Below are 26,252 nucleotides of genomic sequence, written 5' to 3' on the forward strand. Positions count from 1 at the left end.
ATGAACTAGATGGCAACAAACCGTGGTAGCCAAGTAACCGTAGAACCCTTGTGGCATAGCAACTGTTATGAAGGATAACAACTGGATGGAGCTATACTGAGTCCCAAAGACCCAGCAGCAGCTGAAGGAAGATTGCACATAAATGAATTCAAAGGAGCTCAGTGTTTCAAAGTGATATGTCTGGAACATATAATCTGGGATGCTGCTTTCAGTCTTGCTGGCTGGGACTGATACAATCAGCTCCACTTGTAGTCCAACAACATCTGGAGGGAGGGCACCACATTGGGAAACAGTGTTCTAAGCCCAAACACATAGAAGCACATTTGGGCAAGCAAATCCATCCCTTGATGCTCTCTTTTCTCCTCCCTGCATTCTACAGTTGGTTTCTTCTGTCAAAATTAAGTTGTAAGCTTTTGCCTGTTCTTGCTAAAAACAAACGGGTATGTTATTCTGTTGAGTACAGTGTGCAAAGGTGGTGCAATATTTATTATAGTAAACAACAATAGATGGAATGTTTGTCTCATTGGATGGTGCCCTACTAATCCTATCAATATATATCAACAAAGATAAATACCTGTGTTAAACCAAAGTTTCCACAGAAGAGATCCAGAGAAGCAGTTTGAAGGGTGGAAGCTTGCAGCAGCTCTCCATGTAAAACTTTTCAACAGATCCCATAGCTGTGCCTTTAAGAGGCATTTGACCAACAGGCAAGTGATAGGTAGCTTCATAAGAGACGGGGAGCAGTCATTGCTTCTTTATCCCAGAGTCCCAGATGTATAGCCTGGTATCTTTAGTTCCTGGAATTGGAGGGGTTTATTCAGCCTTCAATTGCTGTATTGCTTTGGGTAGGAGTTTCAAAACAGGAGGAATCCTTTTCCACTTGCTTGTTCCTGTTATTATCTTTTGACTGTAGGTGGCACTGCAGAGTGATCTTGTTTTCTTTTTTCTTTTTACTAGTCGAAATGGTTATGAGCTTTTAAATATATTTCTTAGCAAAGTAAAACACTTACCAATTAGGGTTCAGGACAGAGAGATCTAATATGGATTAACCAATAAATTCTTTTGCAAAAAGAGAGAGTGTTTGTGTGTTATTTGGGATGTATGCAACCATTTCCCTGGGAAAACATTCACTTTCATAAAGAAATTGAAATTAAGTAGGCAGGGATTTGTTGAAAGTTAATTGCAAATGCTGGACCCATAACCATAGTGTTATACTGAAAGGAACAAAGGACAGGCAGCAAGTAATGAAAGTCTACCCCCCTCCAAGGAACAGGTAAGGGCTTAACCACACTTCTCATTCTGCTGCTTCTCACCCCGCCCCACATCCCAGGGGAAACCACTCTTTAGCATTCAGTCAGAGCAAACAGTGATTTGGGTTTTCTCTGGATTGATGTTTGCCCTGATTTAGCACTAAAGAGCAGGGTTTTTTGTGAGAAAGGAGTGGGGCAAGTAGAAAACCACTCAGACCCATTCTTCCTAGGCATGGGACAAGCGGAAGTAAGAACAAACCCCACCCCCTCATTGGCACTGGCTTTGCATTTACAGCAATGTCATGGCTTCTGTTCTCCCCACCCATAAATTTGTTCAGGCTTGTTTTCTTTCGCTGAAAATCTCAGATCAGGTTCCATTTTTTAAAATAAATAAATAAAGCACATAGCCATTGCTTTTGCAAAAGACAGGAAAGTCACGAATCCTCTGCATGCATGCATGCTCTGGCAAGAGTCCAGACATGCATTCCAATAGAAAGTAAGCAGCCTGTTGAATTAACTTGTTTAAGTGCCAGTAGCAAGGCCCATTCAAGTCTGTAGGATGCATTTCTGAGTTAAATGTACACAGGGGCTAATGGGAGGAAATCCCACAAACCAGTCCCTATACAGTGGTACGTCTGGTTACGTACTTAATTCGTTCCGGAGGTCCATTCTTAACCTGAAACGGTTCTTAACCTGAAGCACCACTTTAGCTAATGGGGCCTCCCGCTGTTGCCACGCCGCCGCCGCATGATTTCTGTTTTCATCCTGAAGCAAAGTTCTTAACCCGAGGTACTATTTCTGGGTTAGCTGAGTCTGTAACCTGAAGCATATGTAACCTGAGGTACCACTGTATTTAGAAGTTGCTACTAGAAGCCCCTGCCTCCAGCTGCTAGCCTTTTCCTAGTTCTCTCATTACATGACCATGTTCTTTCTACTCTGCCGGAGGCAGTATGCCTCTGAATATCAGTTTCTGGGATTCACAAGTGCAAAGAGTGCTCTCATAATCAGGTCCTGCTTGTGGGCTTCTGATGAGCGCATCTGGTTGGCCACTGTGAGAACAGGATGCTAGATTAGATGAGCCTTTGGCTCAACCCAGTACCAAGGGATGTTCTTATATGAGTTGCTTTGTTACCCAGTGTGAATATATGATCTAATTCCAGATCTGGCTGCTCACAATCTGAGACTTGTTGGATTTTGGTATATATTGCAGCAGAGTGCAGAAATGAAAAAATCTGGGAGAACTGCTGGTTGAAAGACTCAAGGAACGTTTGCATTAGGCATGGGAGGTTTCACTCTGGCAAATGCAGCAGAAAAGGGTGGATGTTTCTGTTTCAGTTAGGATAATTGATGACACATCCTGGAAATCTGATATGCAGATCTCTCACAGTAGGAAAGTGGAACCTGAGAAAGAGATGATGGAGCCAGTAGCAGTAGTGGCTCAGTTCCTCAATGGTGATATACCTAAGCATATTGCTTACGCACGCTCTCTCTACCTAAGCTCTTACCTAAACTCTTATTTCCATATGGAGCTTGGAGATGGAGCAGAGACAAAGGTAGGGAAGCTTTTTATGTTGGGTTGCACCCCTTTGTGGGTAATCTTTTGGGAGCCTCTTAGCTGTGGTGGGTGGGGCTGAACACAAAGTGGGCAGAACCACCCCATCTCTCTTTCCTTATCTCATATGAGGGTGAGCAGAGATCCCAATGACCAGCAAAGCCAGCTCATTCTGGTTTCATCCCCACCCTCTCCCCTGATGATTTCTACAAAGTCAGCAATGAGACTACAAGGAAGAAGCCAACAGCCAGGACCACTCCTTGGACTAGTTGTAGCTAAAGAGGCAGGCAGGTGGTGGCTAGCAGAGGGGAGACAAAGGCTGGTGGGGCAGTGCCCTGTTCACCCTAATGGAGCAGCATGCACTGGCGAGGAAAAAGAAACTTGCCTCTGCTTTGCTCAGTGCTCTGCCTAACACTTGCTCAGTCAAACAATTGCTGCAATGCAGCAGTGGTGGCACCAGTATGTGGCACATGATCAGAGCAATGCACGTGCATGCACAATGCCTGCTGGAGTACATGGGCTGGGATGGCTCTCTGCCTATTCAGTGATGGGCCATTGCAAGCAGTGCTGTTGGTGAGACACTGGGAGAAGACAACTAGGCAAGACAGCCCAAATCACTTACAGGCATGCATGGCACCGAATCAGGACAATGGGAATTGGGGGAGGGCAGGAGAGAGTACAGGAGCAGCACCTGAGAACAGGAATTGATACCTTTCACTCCCACCATAGCATCTGCTGCCTCACTTTGCTTAATGATAGGCCTGGCCCTGGCCCTGTGCTTAGTTTTGCACATACAGTACAATTGCATCATGCAGGGGTTTGGTTCCAAGCCGCCCAGAGTGGCTGGGGAAACTCAGCCAGATGGGCGGGGTATAAATAATAAATTATTATTATTATTATTATTATTATTATCCAAGGGTTCCACCTATATACAAAAACATGTATAGTCAAGCACGACCATCTCTAGCCTTTTGGAGATGGTGTGCTGAGCGGTCCTTGCAAGGAAAGCAAGGTTTAAAAGCTCTTTTCACACTGGGTAACCTAAGTGAACCTAGTACAAAAAGCTTTTAAGCTCTCTGCCTTGCCTGTCAGGCGAGGCCCACTCAGCACACTAGCTCCAGAAGGCTAGGGATGCTCACAGAGGAACTCAAATGGTGACATGAGATCTCATGAGAGCTTTCACTGGTGCACCCCAAGAAAGACAGTTTTTTTCCCCCAGAGAAAAAAAGAGCTCTTAAGCTCCCCTCCCTTGCTTGCATTTAATTTGCAGAATTTCAGCCAGCTGGCCTTCAACAAGGTGTGGTTGAAATTGTGTAAGTTAAATGTGTGTAAGATGTGGTTGTACTGTATGTATGTATGTATGTATGTATGTATGTATGTATGTGTATTGTAATTAAACGTGAAAGGTACAGTCCTTATCTCCCTTCCTTGCAGTGCTGTAGCATTTGTGGGGGGGGGGACACACAGGGGCAGTTGCCCCAGGTGGAAAATTCTTAGGGGTACAAAATTTCAACACCCGTTACTGCCTCAATACAACTGTGCTCTTCTGTCACTGGGCTCCTATGGAAATGGCTTCTCTGAGAGAAGAAGAAGAAGAAGAAGAAGAAGAAGAAGAAGAAGAAGAAGAAGAAGAAGAAGAGTAGTTTGGATTTGATATCCCGCCTTTCACTCCCCTTCAGGAGTCTCAAAGCGGCTAACATTCTCCTTTCCCTTCCTCCCCCACAACAAACACTCTGTGAGGTGAGTGGGGCTGAGAGACTTCAAAGAAGTGTGACTGGCCCAAGGTCACCCAGCAGCTGCATGTGGAGGAGTGGAGACACGAACCTGGTTCCCCAGATTATGAGACTACCGCTCTTAACCACTACACCACACTGGCTCTCAAGAGAACCAGGAAGTAACCTCTGCAGACAACAGATCAACTCTTCTTTTCTTATCTCTGCAGCTGCGATCTCCTGGGTGACACAGAGGCAATTACAAAGTTGGAGGCACACCCCTACTCCATCCGTTCCCCTCCCTCCCACTCCCCTTCATGTGGCCCCAGGCACTGGCAACCCACACTACGCTATTGCTTCCTTGCATGTAGAAGGGAGGCAGGAAAATCATATTTGAGAATGATGGAAAGCTGGATGTAAGGGCCAAAAGTGGAAACTTCACCATATGGCTGGTTCTTTTCCTGAGGTTCAGACCTTGAGATAGAAGGTGGGGCTTGGGAGCTCAGGGGTGGTGTTCTAGAGATTAGGGAATGGATCTTTGTAGGGCAGGAAATGGAGTGCACTGAAGGCACCTAAGTCATTAGCAGCAGAGCCTGGTGGAAGGTAATGGACTGATAGGCAAAAAGCTCAAGGCAGCAGTTCTGTTCACACACAAACTTTCTGGAAGCCTAAGCTTTAAAACAGTGGCAAATGGATCGGTCCAGGGCAAAATTGCTTACTTACAGCACAATACTTGCTGGCTACAATGGCTATGTTCTATGTCCACAGCAAACTGAAAGCTGTTTCCTGGAAAGAGAATAGTGCTCAGGTCCCGCTTGTGGGCTTCCCAGAGGCATCTGGTTGGCCATTGTAAGAACAAAATCCTGGATTAGATGGGTATTTTGTTTAATCCAGCAGATTGTTCTTATGTTCAGACCTAGCCATGTCTGCTCAGAAGCAAGCTCTATTGCATTCAGTGGTGCTTACTCCCAGGCAAGAGATTAGAAATCCATTTAAATGACTGGCTAATCAAGAAAGTTTAAACAGCTGCAGAAGGCCTGTCATCACAAAGAGGTCTTCAAGAGACACCTGGAAGTCAATAGTGAGGATTCCTGCTGAATCTCTGCTTGAAGAGGAGCAAACTGTGTGTGACCAGTGACCTGAAATACCCAACTTCTAGTCAGGTCATTGTAACAGAAGAAGGGACAGTTACTCTCTCTGGGAAACAGTCCTTGCGCTCCAACCCCAAACAAAGTGAGGTAACTTTTACATTTAATGCAATAGGCTTGCAAGCCTAGAACGTGTGCAGAATACATGCTTCCTCGGAAGTAATCGCTCCTTTGATTTTTGCTGGCATTTACTTCCTCGAGCATACAGAGGGCTGCACTGCAGCCACGCGTTTACTCAGGAGTAAGCTGCACTGAGTTAAGTGTTACTTAAGGGGGAAAAAGTGTGCATAGTACAGTATTGCAAGCCAGACCTTGTTGTTTGCCTTGATTCTCGCTGGCGCATTGTCTGGAGAGGCATCTTTGCACCTCAAGCGCCTTTCCCACCCGAATCTCCGCGCGCGCGCGCATACACTACACAATTTCTCATTCATATTCTTTCTCCTGGTTTGTATTTTTGAATCTGATCTAATATTACTCCCCACAGCACCAGTACACTTCTCAGATAAATAAGAGGGTGTCTCCCCCCTTATCTGTTGTCGGAGAGGGGACACTGGGTTCGAAATGGTCAATGGAAAAGCCGTCTGTGTGTGTGTGTGTGTGTGTGTGTGTGTGTGTGTGTGTGTGTGTGATGCCTTTTGGAACGAATCCGGAAGCTTTTGGAGTGTGGGGGGAATTGACAGCCTGACCATTTCCAGCCTCCTCCGAAAGCTAATCAAGCCCCCCACTGTTTCTTTAATTTCCTTTACGTTCGTCCTTTTGCATTGCATAGGTGCGCCATCTGAGGGGGGTGGGGAGAGAGAGAGAGAGAGAGAGAGAGAGAGAGAGAGAACCTCCCCTCCTCCTTCCCCAGCAAGCCGTTCTCCTCTCTGCAAAAGGACACTAGTACCCGAGCCCAGCATCATTTAAGGAGTACTCGGCAGGGTAATGGCCGAGATTTCTGAATCCCCTTTCCGTCCCACTCAAAGCCCTTCCAAGAGCAGACAGAGACAAAGTCGCCTGCGAAAGCGGGGGGGGGGGGGGGAAGGCTCCGATTCTTTGTTGCGGGGGGGGGGGGGGGAGAGAGAGAATTACCTTGTAATTCCTCGCTAGCTCTTGCAACATCCTACAAATAGTTTACAAATGCAGACATCTCGCCCTCGCCTTCCCGAGCGAAAGGGGCGATTTTCTGCCCACCTTCCCATCAATGCAGGGCTTGAACCTTGTCAATTCAACTCAAGGGTCTGTGGATTGTTCCCTGGAAGAAATGGTGGCGTGAAACTGGCACGCTTCCCCGGCGCCCCCCTTTCTCCTTAAAGGAGGTGACGAGGAAGAGATTTTGCAGGGAATTTTATTCTCATCAAATCAAGCTAATGCAAGCTGGATTGGAGGGTTTTCCTTCCCCGCACAATGCGGAAAGCGCTGGGAAGTTAACGAACCTTTCAGCGGCCCATCCAGACTTGAGTCCCCCTCCTCAATCTTCCCAACCCCCAGTATTTAGTGTTTGTTTTAAAGGCAAGAGACCATTAAAACAAAATCCCCAGCGATGTAGCGGTGATTAATCACCTGGAATTTAAAAGAATAATTCCCTGGGGAGCTTCAGCTGTTAATCCTGAAAAGCTTGATCCAAGGTAGGCATAAAAAAAAAAAAGACCGAGGAAGAAGAGAAGGGAGGGTGGAAAAGGGGGAGAGAGAAAGAGATAGCCAGTTCTCTCCCCAAGCTACGGTGTGAGTTGGTTTAGCCCAGCTGCAGCAGCTGGGAGGAGAAAAAAAGCTCTCTGTGCATTCGGATCTTTTTTTCCCTTTATGAGCAAATATATATGTATGTATATATGTATATAAGATTAAATAAGCGCCATCCTGACCCCCCCTTTAAAAGAAGCCTCCCTTTCCTCCTATCCTAATTATCCCATTGAGCAAAGGAAGGGGGGGTTAAGACGAAAATTTCAAACCAATCACCCATCTCTCTCTTCTCCTCCCCCCCCCTTTCCTCCTCTTCCACCACCTCCTCCTCCTCCTCCTCCCCGTCTTCCCTCCTCCTCCAAGCAAATCAACCCCCCAACCCCTCTTTGACATGCAACCCTCTTTCGGTTGGGACAAGCCGGCATGCCACTGCAGCTTTAAACGGAATTGGGGAAAATTGGGGATTTTTGCTCTCATGACGGTGGAGGTGAGCTACTGGAGCCGGATTCTTCTGCTTTCGGTGGGGGTTTTGGCAACATCAGCCGCCGGTAAGTGGGACCAGAGGAGGGTGGCTAAGTTTGGGAAGACCTTTCGAGGTGTGGGTGGCGGGTGACTTTGGGCTGAGGCTGGGGGTTCCCCCAGTCCATGGAGCCACTTAAATTCTCATGCATTTTTCAGCTGTGTGTGTCGGGGGGGGGGGGTAACCTCAGTGCTTAAGGAAAGCCTTCCTAGGATCTCTGCTTTGCAGTTGTTGTTTTTACAGCAGGATGTTAAAGTTTGCAGGGATCTGGTTGTGAGAGCAACGCTCCTCCAAGGGAGATTTGCTTTTGGGGGTGGATGGGTGGGTGAGATGGGACGGAAATGGGCAACTCCTCTTTTCAGAATGTCAAATAAGCCTACAACCCCCCCCCCCCCGCGCCCCTTGCAAGGCAGGGTGATAGCTCCATCAAGGTGGGTAATTGAACATGTTTCATGGCTTTTTCCACCCGCCACCCCTCTTGATGATCTCTCGCCAAATGTTGTGTCTGTAAACCTGTAGTTCTTGAATGATGATAGAACCACTGTGTGACACATCACACCTCCTCTCCCCACATTATAAGGACAGAAGGGTTAAGGATGGGCTCTTTCCTATTTTGGCCCTGGCATTTTTGATAACCCAGTCTACCAGAAGAGGTAAAAGAGTAGTCTGATATCACAAATGCCCCCCTTTTCCATCCTAGCCCCTGACTGCTTCTCCTGTAAGTGCCCTTGCTGCAGAAACCAAGCAAAGAAATCTATTGCTGAAGTTTCATTTCTTGATGGAGTGGGATTGAGGGAAGGAAGAAGTGGTGGTCAGTTTTCTTCCCTAAGAGGGCTTCCCTAAAATTTTCTGTTACTGTCTGGAATAATGAGGATGTCTTCATAGATGGCTGCTTTTGGCACTCTTCCCTACCAGAATCATGAAGGTATTCCTCCCTTCTCTCCCCCCACCCTACTTTTTAAAGTGGTGGGCCACAATCCTAAACATACCTTACAAGGGTGAACATAATGAGGATTACTTCTGCAGAAAGAAAAAAATAACAATGTAGGATTGCTCTGTGGATAGATTTATATGGTTGGTCAACTTTGTGGTTGTAATTGAAATTCAGCACCGAGGTCTTTCCATAGGGAGAGTCTCTCCAAGAGGACATTGGCTGACAATTAACTGTTTGTCTGAGAGTATCTTTTGGAAACTCATATATGGATGGGGGTTGAGATGGAGGGGGTGCAGAGAGAGTCAACTAACTGGGTACGGGTAGAATATTCCTTTTCACTTGCTGCAGGCACTTTTTCTTCTTTGCAAAACCTTTGTGGGTCTGTGATGGTGAAAGGGAAGAAAGCAGTCAGATCTGGTTTATCCTACAAGTGGGACACTGGTTAGCTATGGCTGATGGATTGTCATATGGGTCTACTATTCTCCTCCCTTGATCTCCATTGTTTCTTCGCACTGGCTATTTCCAGTTTTAACTTCTGTGATCACTTGATGTTCCCAATTTTGCCTATTCATGTGCCTTTTTAATTTATTTATAAATGGATGCTTGCTTTGAAGTCAAACAATACTTTGGATTGTGTCCAGAGGTACAGTCTGTACTACTATCTCTTGGTTCTCCCTTATGCTCTCCTGCCACCTCCTCAGTCCGTGGTCTCCGTGGACTTCAGTGAGTTTCAGTTGGGTTCCTTAAATCCACACCTATTGAATCCACTGGTCTGGTATTTTTAAAAGAAAAAAAAATCTATCCTAGATTTTAGGAAGAAAAATGATATTCTTTCCCCAAGGGAATAAGTTATTACTGCCTAAATAGATATATAAATGAACGCAGTGATTATTTCATGCTTGCTTCCTTGCTCCTTTGTTGCACAGATGTTACTGTTGCCATCAAACTGTTGGCATTTTTCAAGGCTGCGGTGTGATGCCGGCTGGTTAGTCAAAGGATTAGGCACTATAATGGAGCAAAATTGGAACCTCAGTGGTTTGACATCTACCTGGTTCTTTTTCCATGGAAAAAGGTGCCTTATTAGAGAGTAATGACCAGGAGTGCCCAAAGTGTGGCACTACAGTTGTGTGAATAAAACTACCAGGAAGTAGTTGTAGCCTGTATTAAATATATAAATTCAGTTGTGTATCTAAACCCACCCACCTTACTAGTGCTGTGTTAACCTTCTTCTAATTATTGAAACCTGTCAATATTTTGAATTGCTTTTAGAGTTTTGTAAATGAGCATTACAAAAAAAGGGGCAAATACACCAATTCTCTCTGCAGATGTTGATGGCTGGAGGTGATCATGAGTTCAGCCAAATCCTGAGATTCATAGATAGCTTATTCTATGTAAGGTTACCTCTGATTTGGATTGTCTGTCAAAATAGCTTGCTTCTTTTGCATACAGATATTTTGGAATAAAGCATTTAAGGGAAAAAATACAGTTACAAGCTGTAAGAAGGGACAGAGTTTTCCTAGGGTTGAAATTTTTCATTTTAACCTAATAGTCTGCTCTAAAACAGGATATTCTATACCTAATTTATTTGTGTCTTTCCAGTCTTTACTTGCAAATCAATACAGGAGAAAATTAATCCACTGCTTCCAATGATAGCATATTTCATTGCTTCTGACAGGGTGTAGTCCACAGGAAACTGCATTTATGAACTTATCCTGTTATCAAAACAACCCTGTGAGGTAGGCTAGGCTGAGAGTATAGCAACTCAACCAGAGTCACACAGGGAGTTTCATACCTGAGTATGGATTTGAACCCAACTCTTCATGGTTCTTATCCAAACATTCTGTCCGTCACACCAGGCTACCTCTCTCAGCCCAAGGATACGTGAAAGGCTGGTGAGTTGCATATGGTTCTGTGGGCTTCAAATGCATGGGGCCATGCTCTCCCACCATATACATTCAGCCCTTCAGGGTGGTGGGAATGTTGCTAGTTTCTATAAAGGTCACTTGCTGGATTCTACTCCTTGGTCATGCTACAGAGCAATGGAGTAACTGAACTTTGGGATATGCAGGTACGGAAAGATTTACTTCTCAAACCAAGGCAGATGTATTGGGCCAGTGGCACATCTAGTCTAGCATCCTGTTCTCACAGTGGCCAGCAAGGTGACTGTGGGTAACCTGCAGACCAGGGCGTGGTTGAAAGGGTGAGGAAAACCTGCCTAATGTAATTCTGCCAGAAGCCCCTAATGCCTAATATACCACCATAGAATTGCAGAGCTGGAAGGAACCCTAAGGATCATCAAGTCCAACTCCATGTAATTGCAGGAATATGAGATGTCCCATACGGGGATTGAACCTGCAACTTTAGCATTATCAGCACCACACTCTAACCAACTGAGCTATCCAGGCTGGATTGCATTATTACATGTTTCTATTAGCCTTTCAGATTGTAGGACTATTTAAAATTTTGTTATGTCTTCTAATTGTTAATGAAATATCTTACATAAACTTCCTGATGCTGTGAGCCACTTTGAGCATGGTTTACCATGGAAAAGCAAGATACAAGTAAACAATGATGGTGGGTATTTTGTTAGTCTCATCATAATTCTTTTCAGCCGTTACTCGTGAATTCTGCTTTTCCCATACAGACCATTGTCGTGTGTTGTGGCTTTGAAGTGGGTATTTCGTTTTTGTTTTTATCAAATTATGCAAATAATATGCTGGTTTCAATCTGTGCATAAGGGATATGAGAGAGCTGACTGATTGGGGAAACGTGTCTTTAGTCTGATACATCTTAGATCCATGCATGATTGAAACAAATTATTTACATGATTCAGGGATAAATCTGAAGTAGAAAGGAGGAGTCAAGAAAAGAGCTCCTGAATAATTAGGGGTGTTGTAGTCATCTTTCTTACCAGTTGTCTAAATCATCATTTGGCCACAACACAGTTGGTGATGAGACCAGAATTTGCAGAGATCCTGATAGCAGGTCCTGTTGTTTCAGTTTTAACAACTGCTTGATAATTTAACAGCACATTGGATATAAGGAAGCAGGACCAACTAAAGGGTGGTGGTGAGACATTTGGCCTGGACATCAAGTGCAAAGGGAATGGCAATGAAACAGCCAAATTTGTACTTTGTATGTGTGTGCCTGTGCATGTGTGTGTTTAATTGTAGTTTTCATTTGATTCTCTGTTGTTTTTCTTTTGTGTTACCTGTTTTTGTGTTGTTGAATATATATATATATATATATATATATATATATATATATATATAAAATACACTTCTTGATCTTTTGGCATTCGATAAGCTTACTGCCTTTCATTTACTTATATGTGGCACACACTCTCAGTTTAGAGCAGCAAATTTAAGCAAATAAGAGATGTGATTTGGAGATAGATCAATATGCTAACCAATGCAGATTTTGTCATATTACAAGAGGTCAATTAATATTCATGAACATTTTAAAATGCATCCATTCTGATGGCACAAGATTAGACCATGATAATTGTGTCCTCTCTGATCAGCTGATTATATAAACCAGTGGTTCCCAATTAGCTAATTACTGAGGACCCCCTATTTTTCAAAAGCTAAGCCACGGACCCCATACTTTTGAAAATTTTGATAACTCTATGGTAGTTACCTGAGCAAAGCAGTTTTCTGAAGAAAATGTGGGGTGGTCCCCAAAAAACAAAGGGTTTTAGGTATACAGTGGTACCTTGGTTTGCAAACAGTCTGATTTGCATATGTTTTGGATTGCAAGCACATTAGACCCAGAAGTGCGTGTCCCGGTTTGCAAACTTTTTTTGGATTACAACCCATTTTTTTGGATTATGAACAAAAAAATTGTCTTTCCCCCCCCCAATAGATTTTTATTGAGATTTTAAAGGTTACAAAAAGAAAAAAATAAAGAACATATTTAAACAGAAAAAAAATACAGAACAATACAAGAACAAAGGAGAAAAAAACACGAACAAAAATGAACAAAAAAATTGGAGGTCCCATTGGCGAAAGCGCACCTTGGGTTACAACCTGTTTTGGTTTACAAACGGACCTCCAGAATGGATTATGGTTGTAAACCAAGGTAAACGGTAAAGGGACCCCTGACCATTAGGTCCAGTCATGACCAACTCTGGGGTTGCGGCGCTTATTTCGCTTTATTGGCCGAGGGAGCTGGTGTACAGCTTCTGGGTCATGTGGCCAGCATGAATAAGCTGCTTCTGGCAAACCAGAGCAGTGCACGGAAACACTGTTTACCTTCCTGCCGGAGTGGTACCTATTTATCTACTTGCACTTTGACGTGCTTTCGAACTGCTAGGTTGGCAGGAGCAGGGACCGAGCAACAGGAGCTCACCGTGTTGCGGGGATTAAAACCGCCGACTTCTGATTGGCAAGTCCTAGCTGTGGTTTAACCCCAGCGCCACCCGCATCCCATGTAAGTACCACTGTACTAAAAAACAAACCATAAAATTTGTGCTATTACCACAAATTGCCTATCCCCAGACAGTAGGAAAAACTTGTCTCCATTACTCCACTACAACTTAATTTTTTAAAAAAACAATTATGTCCCTAACTTGCAAGTGTTCTATATGCAGAAGTCTTTTTATATGAAAGAGTATTCAAACATGCTATTCCTTACTTGTAATCTAAGATGGTACATCTTAGCAAAACTTTAGAAACATATGATTCTGCTAACTGAGGGATCTTGCACCTTCAAGTCATAAGTGATGGCTTCATCAGGGATTGATAAAATATTGCTGAAGACTGAATAGAAAACAGCTGGAATTTTGTAATGTTCGTATTATTATTATTATTATTATTATTATTATTAGTATGCTCAAATTGGCTCAGGACATCAGGAAGTTTATGTAAGATATTTCACTAACAATTAGAAGACATAACAAAATTTAAACAGTCCAACAAACTGAAAGGCTAATAGAAACATATCATAAATATAAGAATATAACCCAGCCTGGATTGCTCAGTTGGTTAGAGTGTGGTGCTGATAATGCTAAGGTTGAAGGTTCAGGCCCCATATGGGACAGGTGCATATACCTGCATTACACGGGGTTGGACTAGATGATCCTCAGGGTTCCTTCCAGCTCCACAATTCTGAGGCCTCTTCCATCCCCCAGCTGAGCAGTTTAGCAAAGCCCCAGTGCTCCTCAACTCACACGTGAGCCCTGAGAGGCATCAGGACTCGCTCACTGTGTAGAGCTGGGCCATGTATTTCTGCTGCTGTGCTTCCTTCACTAAGGAAGGCCTGCCCTAGGGGAGGAAGAAGCAGCTGAAATAAATTCCAGTCATTGTGATATATCAGCATATACCAGCATTTAGCTGCTGATATATCACGATGTTGAAACGAAAGTGTCACCCAGCCTGAGCACTAAACTAAATCATCAGAGGGTGAGCTGTTGTGCTAATCATTGTGGCAATTTGCTTAGCTATTTCCTCTGTTGGGAACATGAAGCCCAAACTCATGAGGCAAGATTCAATGAAAACCCTACCTACAAGTACTGGTAGAATGCTCAAAGCTTGATAGTTGTTGAAAGCAATTAAAGTTCTTTTCAGTTAAAAAGTAGAGAGCAAGGGGAAGGAATCCCTTACATTTTCTTTTAACGATAAGCATGTGAACTGTTTGGAATCTCTTCCCCTATCCCTCCAATCAGCGAGCCTTAAGAACCTGCATCAGAGTTTGTTCCCAATCCCAGCTCACTTGACATCCAGCAACTCTTTCACAAGTTTTTTCCCTGCAAGCAAGCAGGCGCTAATCATGAGCAGTGGCTGGATGATCTGTGGAAGGCTTTCAATGTGCAATTAACAAGGTAAGTGAGTCCCAGGCAGGGGGGGGGGTGACGGGGACCCCCCTGGCACCACCCCCTGCCAGGGACCCCCAGTGGTCCCCAGACCCCTAACTGGGAACCACTGATATAAACAAACCACTACAAGAGTTTTTATGATGGTTAGAGGCCTTAAAAGCTGGACCTGGAGTTGGTGTTGGCTGTAAGCAAGTTTAATCTTCCGCTTCAAATGAATGTGGGAAACTTGGTACCTTGGTTCCCAAACGCCTTGCGAGTCAAACATTTTGGCTCCTGAACGCATCAAACCTGGAAGTGAGTGTTCTGGTTTGTGAAAATTCTTTGGAACCCGAATGTCTGACACGGCTTCTGTGGCTTCCAATTGGCTGTAGGAGCTTCCTGCAGCCAATCAGAAGCCACATCTTGGTTTCTGAACGTTTTAGACGTCGAACGGACTTCCAGAATGGATTTCATTTGACTTTCGAGGTACCACTGTATCAGACTTCACTTCAATGCAGGGTAAGGCCCGAGGCCCAGTCCTGATACCATGCCTTGTACAGATAAGGAAGAGAGGTAATGTTCAAACCATTTTGAGGGAGGAAGTTAAAAGTGATGGAGGAATATGAAGTCTGCTTTAAAGTGAAATATGTGGCCCTGTTTCTCAAGAGAAGAATTCAGGGTCCCCAATCAGCAGAATGTGCCCCCTCAAATGCATTGCACATGACCATCTAAAGAAGGAGGCCATTAGACCACCAAAGGTCTAAAATGGCCTGCCTGAGCCGCTTTATTGCAACTGTGAATGCAGCTTCTTCTGTCTCTAAAGGAAAGAAATATTTCTTCATATAAATAGCCAAGGTACCTTTTGAAAATAGTCAGTGTAAATATATTTCCTTTTTTAACCTGGTATTTCTACCAGCAGTGATTCTGTGATTTGATTTCTTCCTCAGGTTTCTGATTTATTGTGCTCGGTGTCCTCTTTGACATGTAGGGCAACACGATTGCCGGCATGACCTACTCTCTTTTATGTAGAGATTTTATATCCAGAGATAACTGCATCGCATTGATTATCACCATTGCACCAGGCATCTTACATTCCCACTATATCAGCGGGTGCTCTTAAGTCACCCATCTTGGCTTTGAAGATTCTGGTATGAAATGTGTTTCCCCTTTCATCTGGAATCTTCCTTTCCTTTTGCTCTCCTTCCCACCACCTGCTCTTTTCTCAAGGGTAGGGGTCAGCTACTGCAGGCCCCTGTCAGTGCACCTCCATTATCTCCTCACTGCCCACCCAGAGGTGGATGAAATAAAAGAAAAGAAAAAAGGCTGTGGTGCTTGCGGCAATAGGATCTGGCAGCAGCTGTTTGGATTGGGTGGGGTTGCAGCCCTGGCCTTCCGTTTCTTATTCCAGGCTTCACCAACCATGTGCCCTCCAGATGTTTTGGAGTAGAACTCCCACCAGCCCTGGTCAACACAGTTGATAAGAGTTGTTGTCCCAAACATCTGGAGGGTGCCAGGTTGGTGAAGACTCCATTCTCAAAACTGTTTGCTAGGGAACCTGATTGATGACCATAGTTTCTAAGACTTCGGAGCACATCCAGCATCAGCACGCAGCTTCCAGGATGCTGTGAGATATTAAAATGGCCAATAAGCTATTGCTGCCACCAAATTAGCTTAGGAGGTGTTTCACCAGAGTGCCTTTGGCCAAGGGCCCCCTCAGGCCTGGATGGATTTAGGGAATGGTATGACCAGGAAATCAGCCCTGAGTGCTCACTGGAAGGACAGATCCTGAAACTGAGGCTCCAATACTTTGGCCACCTCATGAGAAGAGAAGACTCCCTGGAAAAGACCCTGATGTTGGGAAAGATTGAGGGCACAAGGAGAAGGGGACGACAGAGGACAAGATGGTTGGATAGTGTTCTCGAAGCTACCAGCATGAGATTTACCGAACTGCAGGAGGCGGTGGAAGACAGGAGTGCCTGGCATGCTCTGGTCCAGGGGTCACGAAGAGTCAGACACGACTAAACGACTAAACAATGACCAGGCTAGGAAAGATGAGTGTTCATCCCAGTAGAGGTCATCCCCAAATAGTCTCCTTATGAGGAAATGGTGGGTGGAAAACCATTCTCCTTATGTTGGGACAGGAAAGAGATTCCCTAAGACCTAATAGGTGACTCTGGGTTTTTTTTGTGTGTGTGTCTGTGTGTGTGTGTGTGTGTGTCTGTGTTTTAAAAAGGGCCATAGTTCAGTTGGTAAAGCAGCAATTTTGAAAGTAAGAGGTTCCTTGGTATCTCAGGTTAAAAGTATCAGCTGATTACAGTCAATTATTATTGCTTCATTTTTTTTTTAAAAAAAAAGAATATTCAAAATGGCTGATAAGAAAAACATGACTGATTGACCACTGTGAAAGACCTCTGCCTGAAATCTTTCAAAGCTACCAGTAGTACACAATACTGGGATGGGCCAATGTTCTGACTTGGTAAAAGAGACAGAAATACTTTTGGAAAGCAAATAAATACATTTGGAGGGAAGGTATGAGACAGTTCTATATGGTCTGCATGTGACTAGGCTCACTTACTAGAGCCATCTTGTGCTAGAACTAATGAACATTTCTGCTCCTTTGGTGTTTTTTATTTTATTCCTACTCCTTGCTTATACTCTGAATTAGTTCACTTAATCTGTAATAAGGTTGTGAGTGCAGTGTCCTACTCTTTGGGGGGGGGGGTAGACTGGCTGACCTTCCCATTAATTCCAGTGCTAAGATTAGAATCTGGGGGTGGAAAAGAAGTATACAGATGTCCCAGTTGCTGAATGCTAAGATTGAGAGGGGAAAGAAAGCCAACTGAGGTTCAGATCCACTCTGAACATCTTGAAACAAGTAGAACTTGCCTCTTGGTAGACTGTAAAAGCATGAGAATTGCCTCAGTAGCTTTTCTAGTTCAGCATTTTGTTTCCAAGAGGTAGCATACATTTGCCTCTTTGGGGTTATAAGCAAGATGTTAAGGTGATAGCATTCCCTCATTATTTGTGCCCAGAGTATGAGATGTAGGTGTTCTACCTCTGTATTTGAAGGCTTAACTTTGCTTCAATGGCCAATGGCAATGGATAGATTATCCTCCATGAAGCGGTTCACTCTTTTTAGGAAGCGATCTATTACAACGCCCTGTGGTATCACAACAGTGTTATGCCTTGGGTTAATTCCGTGCGTGTCAGGTACCATTTTAGTTTATGAAACAGTGCAACTCAAGAGCATCTCAAAAAGGGCTGTGGTGGAACCTGCTGTTCTAAATTGGGATTTGGGAAATGTCGAGGAAAGTCTTCCCTGGCCTTTCCAATCCCCACACCAATACATGGCAAGTAAACACTGAGAGTTTGGGGGTAAATTAATCTGTTCCACAGAAAGTGGAATTTGCAGATGACACCAAACTGGGAGGGGTGGCTAACACCCCAGAGGACAGGATCACACTTCAAAACGACCTTGACAGATTAGAGAACTGGGCCAAAACAAACAAGATGAATTTTAATAGGGAGAAATGTAAAGTATTGCACTTGGGCAAAAAAAATGAGAGGCACAAATACAAGATGCGTGACACCTGGCTTGAGAGCAGTACATGTGAAAAGGATCTAGGAGTCTTGGTTGACCACAAACTTGACATGAGCCAACAGTGTGACGCGGCAGCTAAAAAAGCCAATGCAATTCTGGGCTGCATCAATAGGAGTATAGCGTCTAGATCAAGGGAAGTAATAGTGCCACTGTATTCTGCTCTGGTCAGACCTCACCTGGAGTTCTGTGTCCAGTTTTGGGCACCACAGTTCAAGAAGGACACTGACAAACTGGAACGTGTCCAGAGGAGGGCAACCAAAATGGTCAAAGGCCTGGAAACGATGCCTTATGAGGAACGGCTAAGGGGGGTGGGCATGTTTAGCCTGGAGAAGAGGAGGTTAAGGGGTGATATGATAGCCATGTTCAAATATATAAAAGGATGTCACATAGAGGAGGGAGAAAGGTTGTTTTCTGCTGCTCCAGAGAAGCGGACACCGAGCAATGGCTCCAAACTACAAGAAAGAAGATTCCACCTAAACATTAGGAAGAACTTCCTGACAGTAAGAGCTGTTTGACAGTGGAATTTGCTGCCAAGGAGTGTGGTGGAGTCTCCTTCTTTGGAGGTCTTTAAGCAGAGGCTTGACAACCATATGTCAGGAGTGCTCTGATGGTGTTTCCTGCTTGGCAGGGGGTTGGACTCGATGGCCCTTGTGGTCTCTTCCAACTCTATGATTCTATGAAAGTTGTAGTGAAGATATACACAGTTTAATTTCCAGACTATGCCCCTACAGTTTATTTTATATCTCTGTGTTGAAATAAGGGGACTCTTCCCCCCCTACCCCCCACCCCCCGAGCTCAGGTTTGGGAATTCATTGTCACATTAGTACCACAAAGGCTGGATTATTAATATTTTAAATAATAGCAGAAATAGCAATAGCAGTGGCAAATGCCACTGTCCAAACAGCATACCTTGGTATTTGATTCTTCTGGTGGTCAGGCTCACACATCCTGGTGTTTCAGTAGTACAAACCTCGTCAAGGGACACCCTGGTCTCAGGATTGTTCAGTCTGCCTGCTGAGCTTTTTCTGCAGAGCCACTGATGGGAAGGAAGGAAGGCGAGAGGTAACCTTGTGTTGCCGTCTTCCAGTTGTCTGGGAGGTTCTGTCAGAAGGAGACACATATCAAAATGGGTGCATGGAATATGATCCAGGCACGCTGCCATGGGATCTCGGTCATTCATGTTCACTGTCAGGTTGATTCACTGTTGAGAGTATCACTAAGCAATTTGCCAGGATGATTTCCCCCTCTTCTCTTCCCTCCCTCTATCTTGCATCGAGCTCTTTCTTACAATCATTGGTTTAGATGCTCTAAAGGAGCCTGACATTTGATGGGGCACCTCCTCAGCCATTATTTATCAATTAATTAAAACAATTGATTAAATGGCTAATTAAAGGAGCCAGTGTTGTATAGTTTTCAGCCATGAAATTCTCTGGGTGACCTTGGGCCGGACACTTTCTAGTCTACCTCACAGAGTTGCTGTGAAAGTTAAAATAGGGGAGGCAGGAGAGCCATGAACATCACATTGAAATTCTCAGAGGAAAAGTGGGGTGCAACCGTCATGATTGATATATCACAACAAGTTGTGACAATCTATCTCTTAAGCACAGGATGGCTCATATTCAGGGTTTCTGTTCAGCAGTGCTCTTTCAAGATACAGTGGTACCTCACGTTAGGAACTTAATTCGTTCTGGAGGTCCGTTCTTAATCTGAAACTGTTCTTAACCTGACGTACCACTTTAGCTAATGGGGCTTCCCGCTGCCACCGTGCGATTTCTGTTCTCATCCTGAAGCAAAGTTCTTAACCCGAGGTACTATTTCTGGGTTAGCGGAGTCTGTAACCTCAAGCATCTGTAATCCGAGGTAGCACTGTAATTGAAATAGAGAGAGCCAATGTGGTGCCCTCCAGAGGTTGTTAGACTACATCTCTCATCAATCATGGCTATTGGCTTTCCAGCTGGAGCTCATGGGAATTGAAGTCCACAAACATATTGAGAGTACCACATTTGCTATACCTGCTAGACAAGGCATCCCCAACCTTTGGCCCCCCCAGATGTTTTGGACTACAATTCCCATCATCCCTGACCTGGTCCTGTTAGCTAGGGATCATGGGAGTTGTAGGCCAAAACATCTGGAAGGCCGCAGTTTGGGGGTGCCTGTGCTAGACTGCAAAGAGTTCAATCAAGGCATTCCACCCTCCACTACTTTTCTTTCCCATCTGATGCTCAGCATTCTGTGGATTGGTTTTTTGTTAGTTTGTTTGTTGGGGTTTATTTGTAGACTTAAACAGACCTTTATTTCAGCAGACCTTTAAGTCCCCCTGAGTATGCTGGATTCTTGTTCTGCAGTTACTCTGTTTTGGGTTCACATTCTGTTGACACTCACCACCTGAGTCTGCAGTTAGAAGGAATGATAAGTGGGAGAGAAATTGGATCCTCAAAGGCGTGGTGGTTTCAGAGAAGAATAAAATATAAATGGAAGCCGGTCCTGCAGTCACACTCCAGTGTGAAAAGTAATGGAGCTCTGGGTGGAGCTGTGCAAATGAAAGGTCAGGGCTATGCAAATCTCATGTGTTATATTTCTTAGCTCTTAAGGTGTTGTTGTTGGGGTTTTGTTGGGTTTTATTCCCTATACTGGAGAACCTTGAAGGAAAGTGATTTTTCACAGTCTTATTTTGTGTTGTATAAGACAGTACGGGAAACAAATACCTTTTTCTAAATGTTGTGCCAAAATTGATCCAAAAACGGATGTCCTCTCTTGAGGAAGTTTTGCAACTCCATACCCAGCACTAAATGAAAAGTATTTGCATTTAAAGATTTGTACAAAGTCTTAGATGTGTGATAATGCCAGCCAAGCCATTGTTTCATGCATCACAGCACAGAGCATCTGTTGAATTGCTGTGTCTCTTAAAAGGCTTTCTAGAAAACATGATAGTAATGCCTCCCTGCCCCCCCCCGCCCTGTAATACCCTTTGTCACACCTTTGCTTAAATCAGCCATTTATATCCAGGCAGGGAGAAGAGGGGTCCTTGGCTGAAATTAGAGCCTAGGCTGCTACTTTTGACTGAACATAGCTTGTGCGCCTTTAAAAACTGTCAGTTCAAGGGCAGTTCTGGACAAAAGAAAATTCCGATTACTTCAGTTGTTTCCTGAGAAACTCTTTACCAGTTGATGTAATATTAAACACACAGAAGATTGTGCTGGATTCATTGGTGGATGAATTATGGTCTTGGGCTGATTTCTTACACCTTACATAGCCAGCACCCACAAACATAGGTTTAGGGGGCTGGTGTCACAAAGTGGAATGAGAGGCTTTTGAGCAAATGTGAGAACTCTCAGTCTTGGATCTAGAGAAGTTCAAAGCATGTGCAAAGACTGTTTCCTGTAGTGAAAAACAGCTGTAACCAGTACCAGAAAATCTGGTCATCTTGTGGTCAATAAGATTGCATACAAACAAACAAATATACCTTCCTCCAGGACCAAGTGTGCGTTTTTCCATTGTGCTTCCTCCTGCTCTCACTCTTCTATCCTTGGCTCAGATGATAGTGCAGGCATTTATGCTCACCTCCATAAGTCTCTTGGCTATTTTTAGCTCCCCCTAGGTGTTGGACATGTTTCTATTTCAAACATTTATTTGGTGTGATCATTGATATTATTTGAAGCCAGCACATTTCTTAAAAGACTTGAAACATTGCTCTTGATGGAGCAGAGGGAGTTTGGAAGGGGTTTCATGATTGTGGTCTGCACACTTCCGGGGGAGGGGCAGTTTTGTGTTTCCCACAAGGGCCAGCCAATTGGTGTTCTGAACATCTGGCTTCTCCTGGCAACAGGAAAAAGCAGTTGCTCCTGAGCTCGATTCAGTCTGGAAGTTTGTATGTACATCCCAGGTGTGGTGACTGTGGATCTTCAGTGACATCTCTGCTTAAGCGGTGAACAACTTAAAAAGTTCAGGACTTTTTGTTCAAAGGAATAGCAGTATGAGCAACTCCTATAGAATGTGGTTATTAGGACTTGATTTTTGGTGGAAATTCTCAGCTCCTGATGTGGGAACAAGCAATGGGATTTCCTGAAGAGGTTCAGCAGTTCTCTTTTCACCCACCCACCCACACAGAGTTTAGATTTTAAAATACCAAACTGGCTTCCTGCTGTGTTGTTGCCTCTTCTGTCTTTGTTGACTAGATAAAACACGATTCTCTCTCTCCCCCCCCCCCCCCCAATATCCTTGTAAATACTTGACTAGCACTGGCCATGTAGAAGAGTGCTATGGCTTTTGGACTCTCTGTCTTCAGGGAGTCATTTCCATTGTGATTTGTGTGCTGAATTACCCCTGCTTATTTGCCATGGAATCCCAGTGCAACAACAGTAAATTCTAAGTGATGTTCAAGGGTGCATGTTGAATTTGTGTGGAGCACAGGCTAAGCCTGGTGGGCTTTGTCAGGAGTGGGGAACTGGCTCCAGCCTGTGTGCTGAACGCTTACCTCATCTATCTCATGGGACACATTTAACAGGCTGGTAGGGCCACCCGCCTGCAAATGCCTGACATCGTTCTAAAGGGCCTCACTCTCAGTGCTGATCAATGCTGAGTGCAAGGTCCATGTGCTGCATTAGGGAGTTACCCATTAGAAATCCTGGTGCAGCCAATCTCAAGTGGTCAGTCAATGAGTCCTGCTTGGCAAGGAACAATTAGGAATACACTTTAGAGACTTACGGTTGATCTTTTCCAGCCGTGTCCTTACTTGCCATCACATATGTTGTGATGTCATAAACCAAATTGGAGCTATTGAGGAGCCTAATGGGTCTAATGAGGAGTTTCTGCACCACTGAAATATGTAAACAAGTGCAGTTTTAAACACTCTTAATATTCATTGGTAGTTGTGTATTATTGGGAAGATAGTGTTGGGCAAGCTTCCTTTCAGAGATGCTTGCTTTCCATGGAAGATCTGATTGAATAACTCTTGAGATGCTTCCAAAGCTGAAGTAAAGAGTCAGCATGGTCAAGCATCTACAGAGCCCAACTGGGTGCTCAACAAGAGTCTTCTAGACATGCTGCAAGGAGGAGGTGGACTCACTGAGAGAGAAAGGCCCATGGAGGGTGACTTGCCAAAAGACCCTTCAAAAGCTGGAGTTCACTCTGTAAATCTCTGTGTAACTTTGTAAGACTCCTGCAAGCACATCTTTGAAGCCATAACAGAGTGTTGAAATTGCAGTGGGTGCGCCTCGGGTTCAGAATCCTGCTTAGTGACAAATGGCATTGGTCTAAACTTTTTCTTTCAGCCTGCCTACCATGCAGGATTGTTGTGGTGCTAAAGTTAGGCAGGGGGTGGTGGTGGAATCCCATGTATCCTGTCCTTAATTACTTGGAGAAAGCCTGGAGAAAGTTTTAAGGTTTGAAGCTTTATTCTGTTCTTAGTGTTCTGTTGGGAGCTGCCCAGAGTGGCTGGGGAAACCCAGCCAGATGTGTGGGGTATAAATAATAAAATTATTATTATTTTTCCAAATGCAATAAATAAAAACAAGCATCTGTGGGATTAAATTCCAGTGTGGTTTAAATAGCCTAACCCTTAAGCCTTTTCTTCTCATAGCTTTCCAGAAGCATGGACTGATTGCTCCTGGATAGAACTGTGTTTTCTTCTCTGCAATGAAAAATAAATCTCCATGCATTTTAGTTGATGGAGTCATAAATATTCATAACCTGCCACAATAACATGTGACCTGTGGTGTCCTTGACCTCAAAAGTCAGATACGGTTCTCTTATGGCTCTTCCTATTACATAAGAAAGCAGGTTTTAAGTTGGTGCTGCAGATTCTGTTTTAAGAGATTGTGAGTACAGGTGTCAGGCTCTGCAACTGAAATCACTTTCAGGCAAGTGAATGTTATTTGTAAAAGAGACACTTAATATAACTGACTTAAATGCAAGCACACACATATTGTAAAGCATCCAGTTTTAGCCTCCCTCCTTCCAGGACAACACCACTTGATGGGCTGTCACAGCATCCACCAGCCTGGAACTGTCCAGATGTTTTGGACTCCAACTGCCATCAGCCCCAGTTGGAATCAGAAAGAACTGGAGGGCACCAAGTTGGAGAGGGATGGGCTATTGAAATCTGCAGTAGCTCCTTGTCCATTTACTGTCTCTGGCATTTAGAATTGCTGCTGAGCCCTGCTTGTTGTCACATCAACAGGTACGACCCATTTGAATAGCAGGGCCTTCTTTGTGGTGACTCCTGGAATGCGGAACTCCCTCCCCATCGAGTTGCAGCTGTTCCCCACATTGTTATCTTTCTGTCAACAGTTAAAAACATACTCAAGTGTCTGGGGAATGGTGATTGGGAACGATTGCCCATTATTTATTTCTACTGTATACAGCATGGCAGATTCTTACTGTTTTTAATATTAGTTTTATATTATGACATTTAAGGATTTTAATTGGATTGATTTGGTTTGTAGTATGCAACCCTAAGCTGTGGCAGAGAAGGGTGGGGTAAAACTGTAACAAATAAATAACACCCATGTGTGAACCAGTCTTGAACCGGGTGGATAAGGAGAGCCTAATGACACAGTGTGCTATATTTATTTACCCCAACTGTTCGTTTCTGACAAAATATGAGCATGCTTATATGTTCATGCACACACAAGCAAAACCCTAGTTATGAGAACAGTCTACTTGTGTGAGCAGTGTAACATCATAAGTAAGAACCACATGTGTTTGTGTCTCTGCTGTTTTACCATTCATGTGACTAGAGTGCTTTATGGTTGCTGGTGCATCCTTGGGTCTTTGCTGTCAGAAGTGTTCATGTGTCCTTGCTTTGTACTGGCTGTGCCTGGCTCGAAACAGTTAAGACAGCATGTGAGGATGTTGCCTAGCAACAGCACCACTGGTTCCCTCATTATCTCCTCCGTTTCCCATGGATAGCGGTTCCATCAGAGCTATGGGAGAAGGAAGAGGGATGCATTGAGGGAGAGAATTGTGGGAGGCAAGTTGTCTAGGAGGAAGTTCTGACTGCTTTCCTCTTTTTCTTGCTCACCTCACTCTCTGTCCCTTGGTCATGTACCGTTGCGGTTGGTGAACACAGGGAACTGTTAAATTCCAATTTGGATCATTGGCTCCTCTTGTTCAATATTGTCTGCACTGGCTGGCAGTAGCTCTCCAAGGCCCTACCTGGCACCCTCTGCATACAAAGCTCTTTCCACTTAGCCCCCTTTCCATTTGATTACAGAGGACTGTGGCACCTAACAGACAGTGTCTGTAAGTTCCTTTGCACCTGCACCTTCCAATTTGTTGGGTGCAGGTGCAAAGTGCTTCCCTTACTTGAGGCAGCATGAGTAGCAGCACATACATTAAGCTGGATAGGTCTCTTCATCCCATCCACACCAGGTTTTTGCCCCTGTATTCTATTGCACTAACACAGGTGGTGCTTCTGACATGACAGCTATGGCTCAGTCAGTAGAGTATGAGACTCTTAATCTTAAGGTTGGTGGGTTTGAGCTCCACGTTGGGCAAAAAGTTTTCTTCATTGCAGGTGGTTGGACTAGATGAGCTTTGCGGACCCTGCAACTCTATGATTCTATGACTGGCATGCAAAATCTTCCTTTCTACAAACTCATATTATCAAGAAAGTGACTTGGCACTTCTTAAGACACTTTTGTGCAAAAGCAAATTTTTATGAGGGTTGGATTTTTTTATATGGTTTCTTGAGATGCTGTTTTCAGGTGGGAAAAAGGCAAAGTCTACTTCAATCTCCCTGTAAATTACTGTTTCACAAAGTTCTGGCTGTATTTAAGTGTCTTAAATATAGTCATAGTTTTCCAAACACTTATTTGAAACTCAAAAGATGTGATTTTTCTTGAAAGCAACGAGTGTAATTGTAATTCTTCACTTGAGACAGCAAAAGACTGGGACAAATATTTTATTTATTTCATAAGTGCTCCCCTTCCCCCTTATATGATGACAAACACCAGATTGGCTTGCTAGTAAAAATCAATAAAAAACCTCACAGAAATAAGATACCACAAAATGCAACAACAGCAACAACAACCCACAGATTTACCATAACCACAAGCACTACAATACATCAGGTTGAAAATC

The 26,252-nt window shown here is 44.1% G+C and overlaps 1 protein-coding gene and 1 long non-coding RNA gene across 4 annotated transcripts in view; one reads left to right on the forward strand and one right to left on the reverse strand.

Annotated features, from left to right (window-relative positions):
- Window positions 1-81: 81 nt before the first annotated feature.
- Window positions 82-21,272, reverse strand: LOC307221066. The gene is made up of 4 exons (XR_013841307.1): window positions 21,148-21,272; window positions 20,460-20,561; window positions 19,080-19,271; window positions 82-797 (listed from the first exon to the last, which is right to left on the reverse strand). It is a non-coding gene; the product is annotated as an uncharacterized lncRNA (long non-coding RNA).
- Window positions 7,447-26,252, forward strand: part of CSMD2 (CUB and Sushi multiple domains 2) — a 519,932-nt gene continuing 501,126 nt past the window's right edge. For all 3 annotated transcript variants that reach the window (XM_079985202.1, XM_079985205.1, XM_079985206.1), the window contains exon 1: window positions 7,447-7,869. In XM_079985202.1, the coding sequence (XP_079841328.1) occupies window positions 7,713-7,869 (157 nt within the window). In that variant the 5' untranslated portion in view covers window positions 7,447-7,712. The remainder of the gene's footprint in view (window positions 7,870-26,252) is intronic.

Source organism: Podarcis cretensis (assembly GCF_951804945.1).
Source record: "Podarcis cretensis genome assembly, chromosome: 8".
NCBI lineage: Eukaryota > Metazoa > Chordata > Lepidosauria > Squamata > Lacertidae > Podarcis > Podarcis cretensis.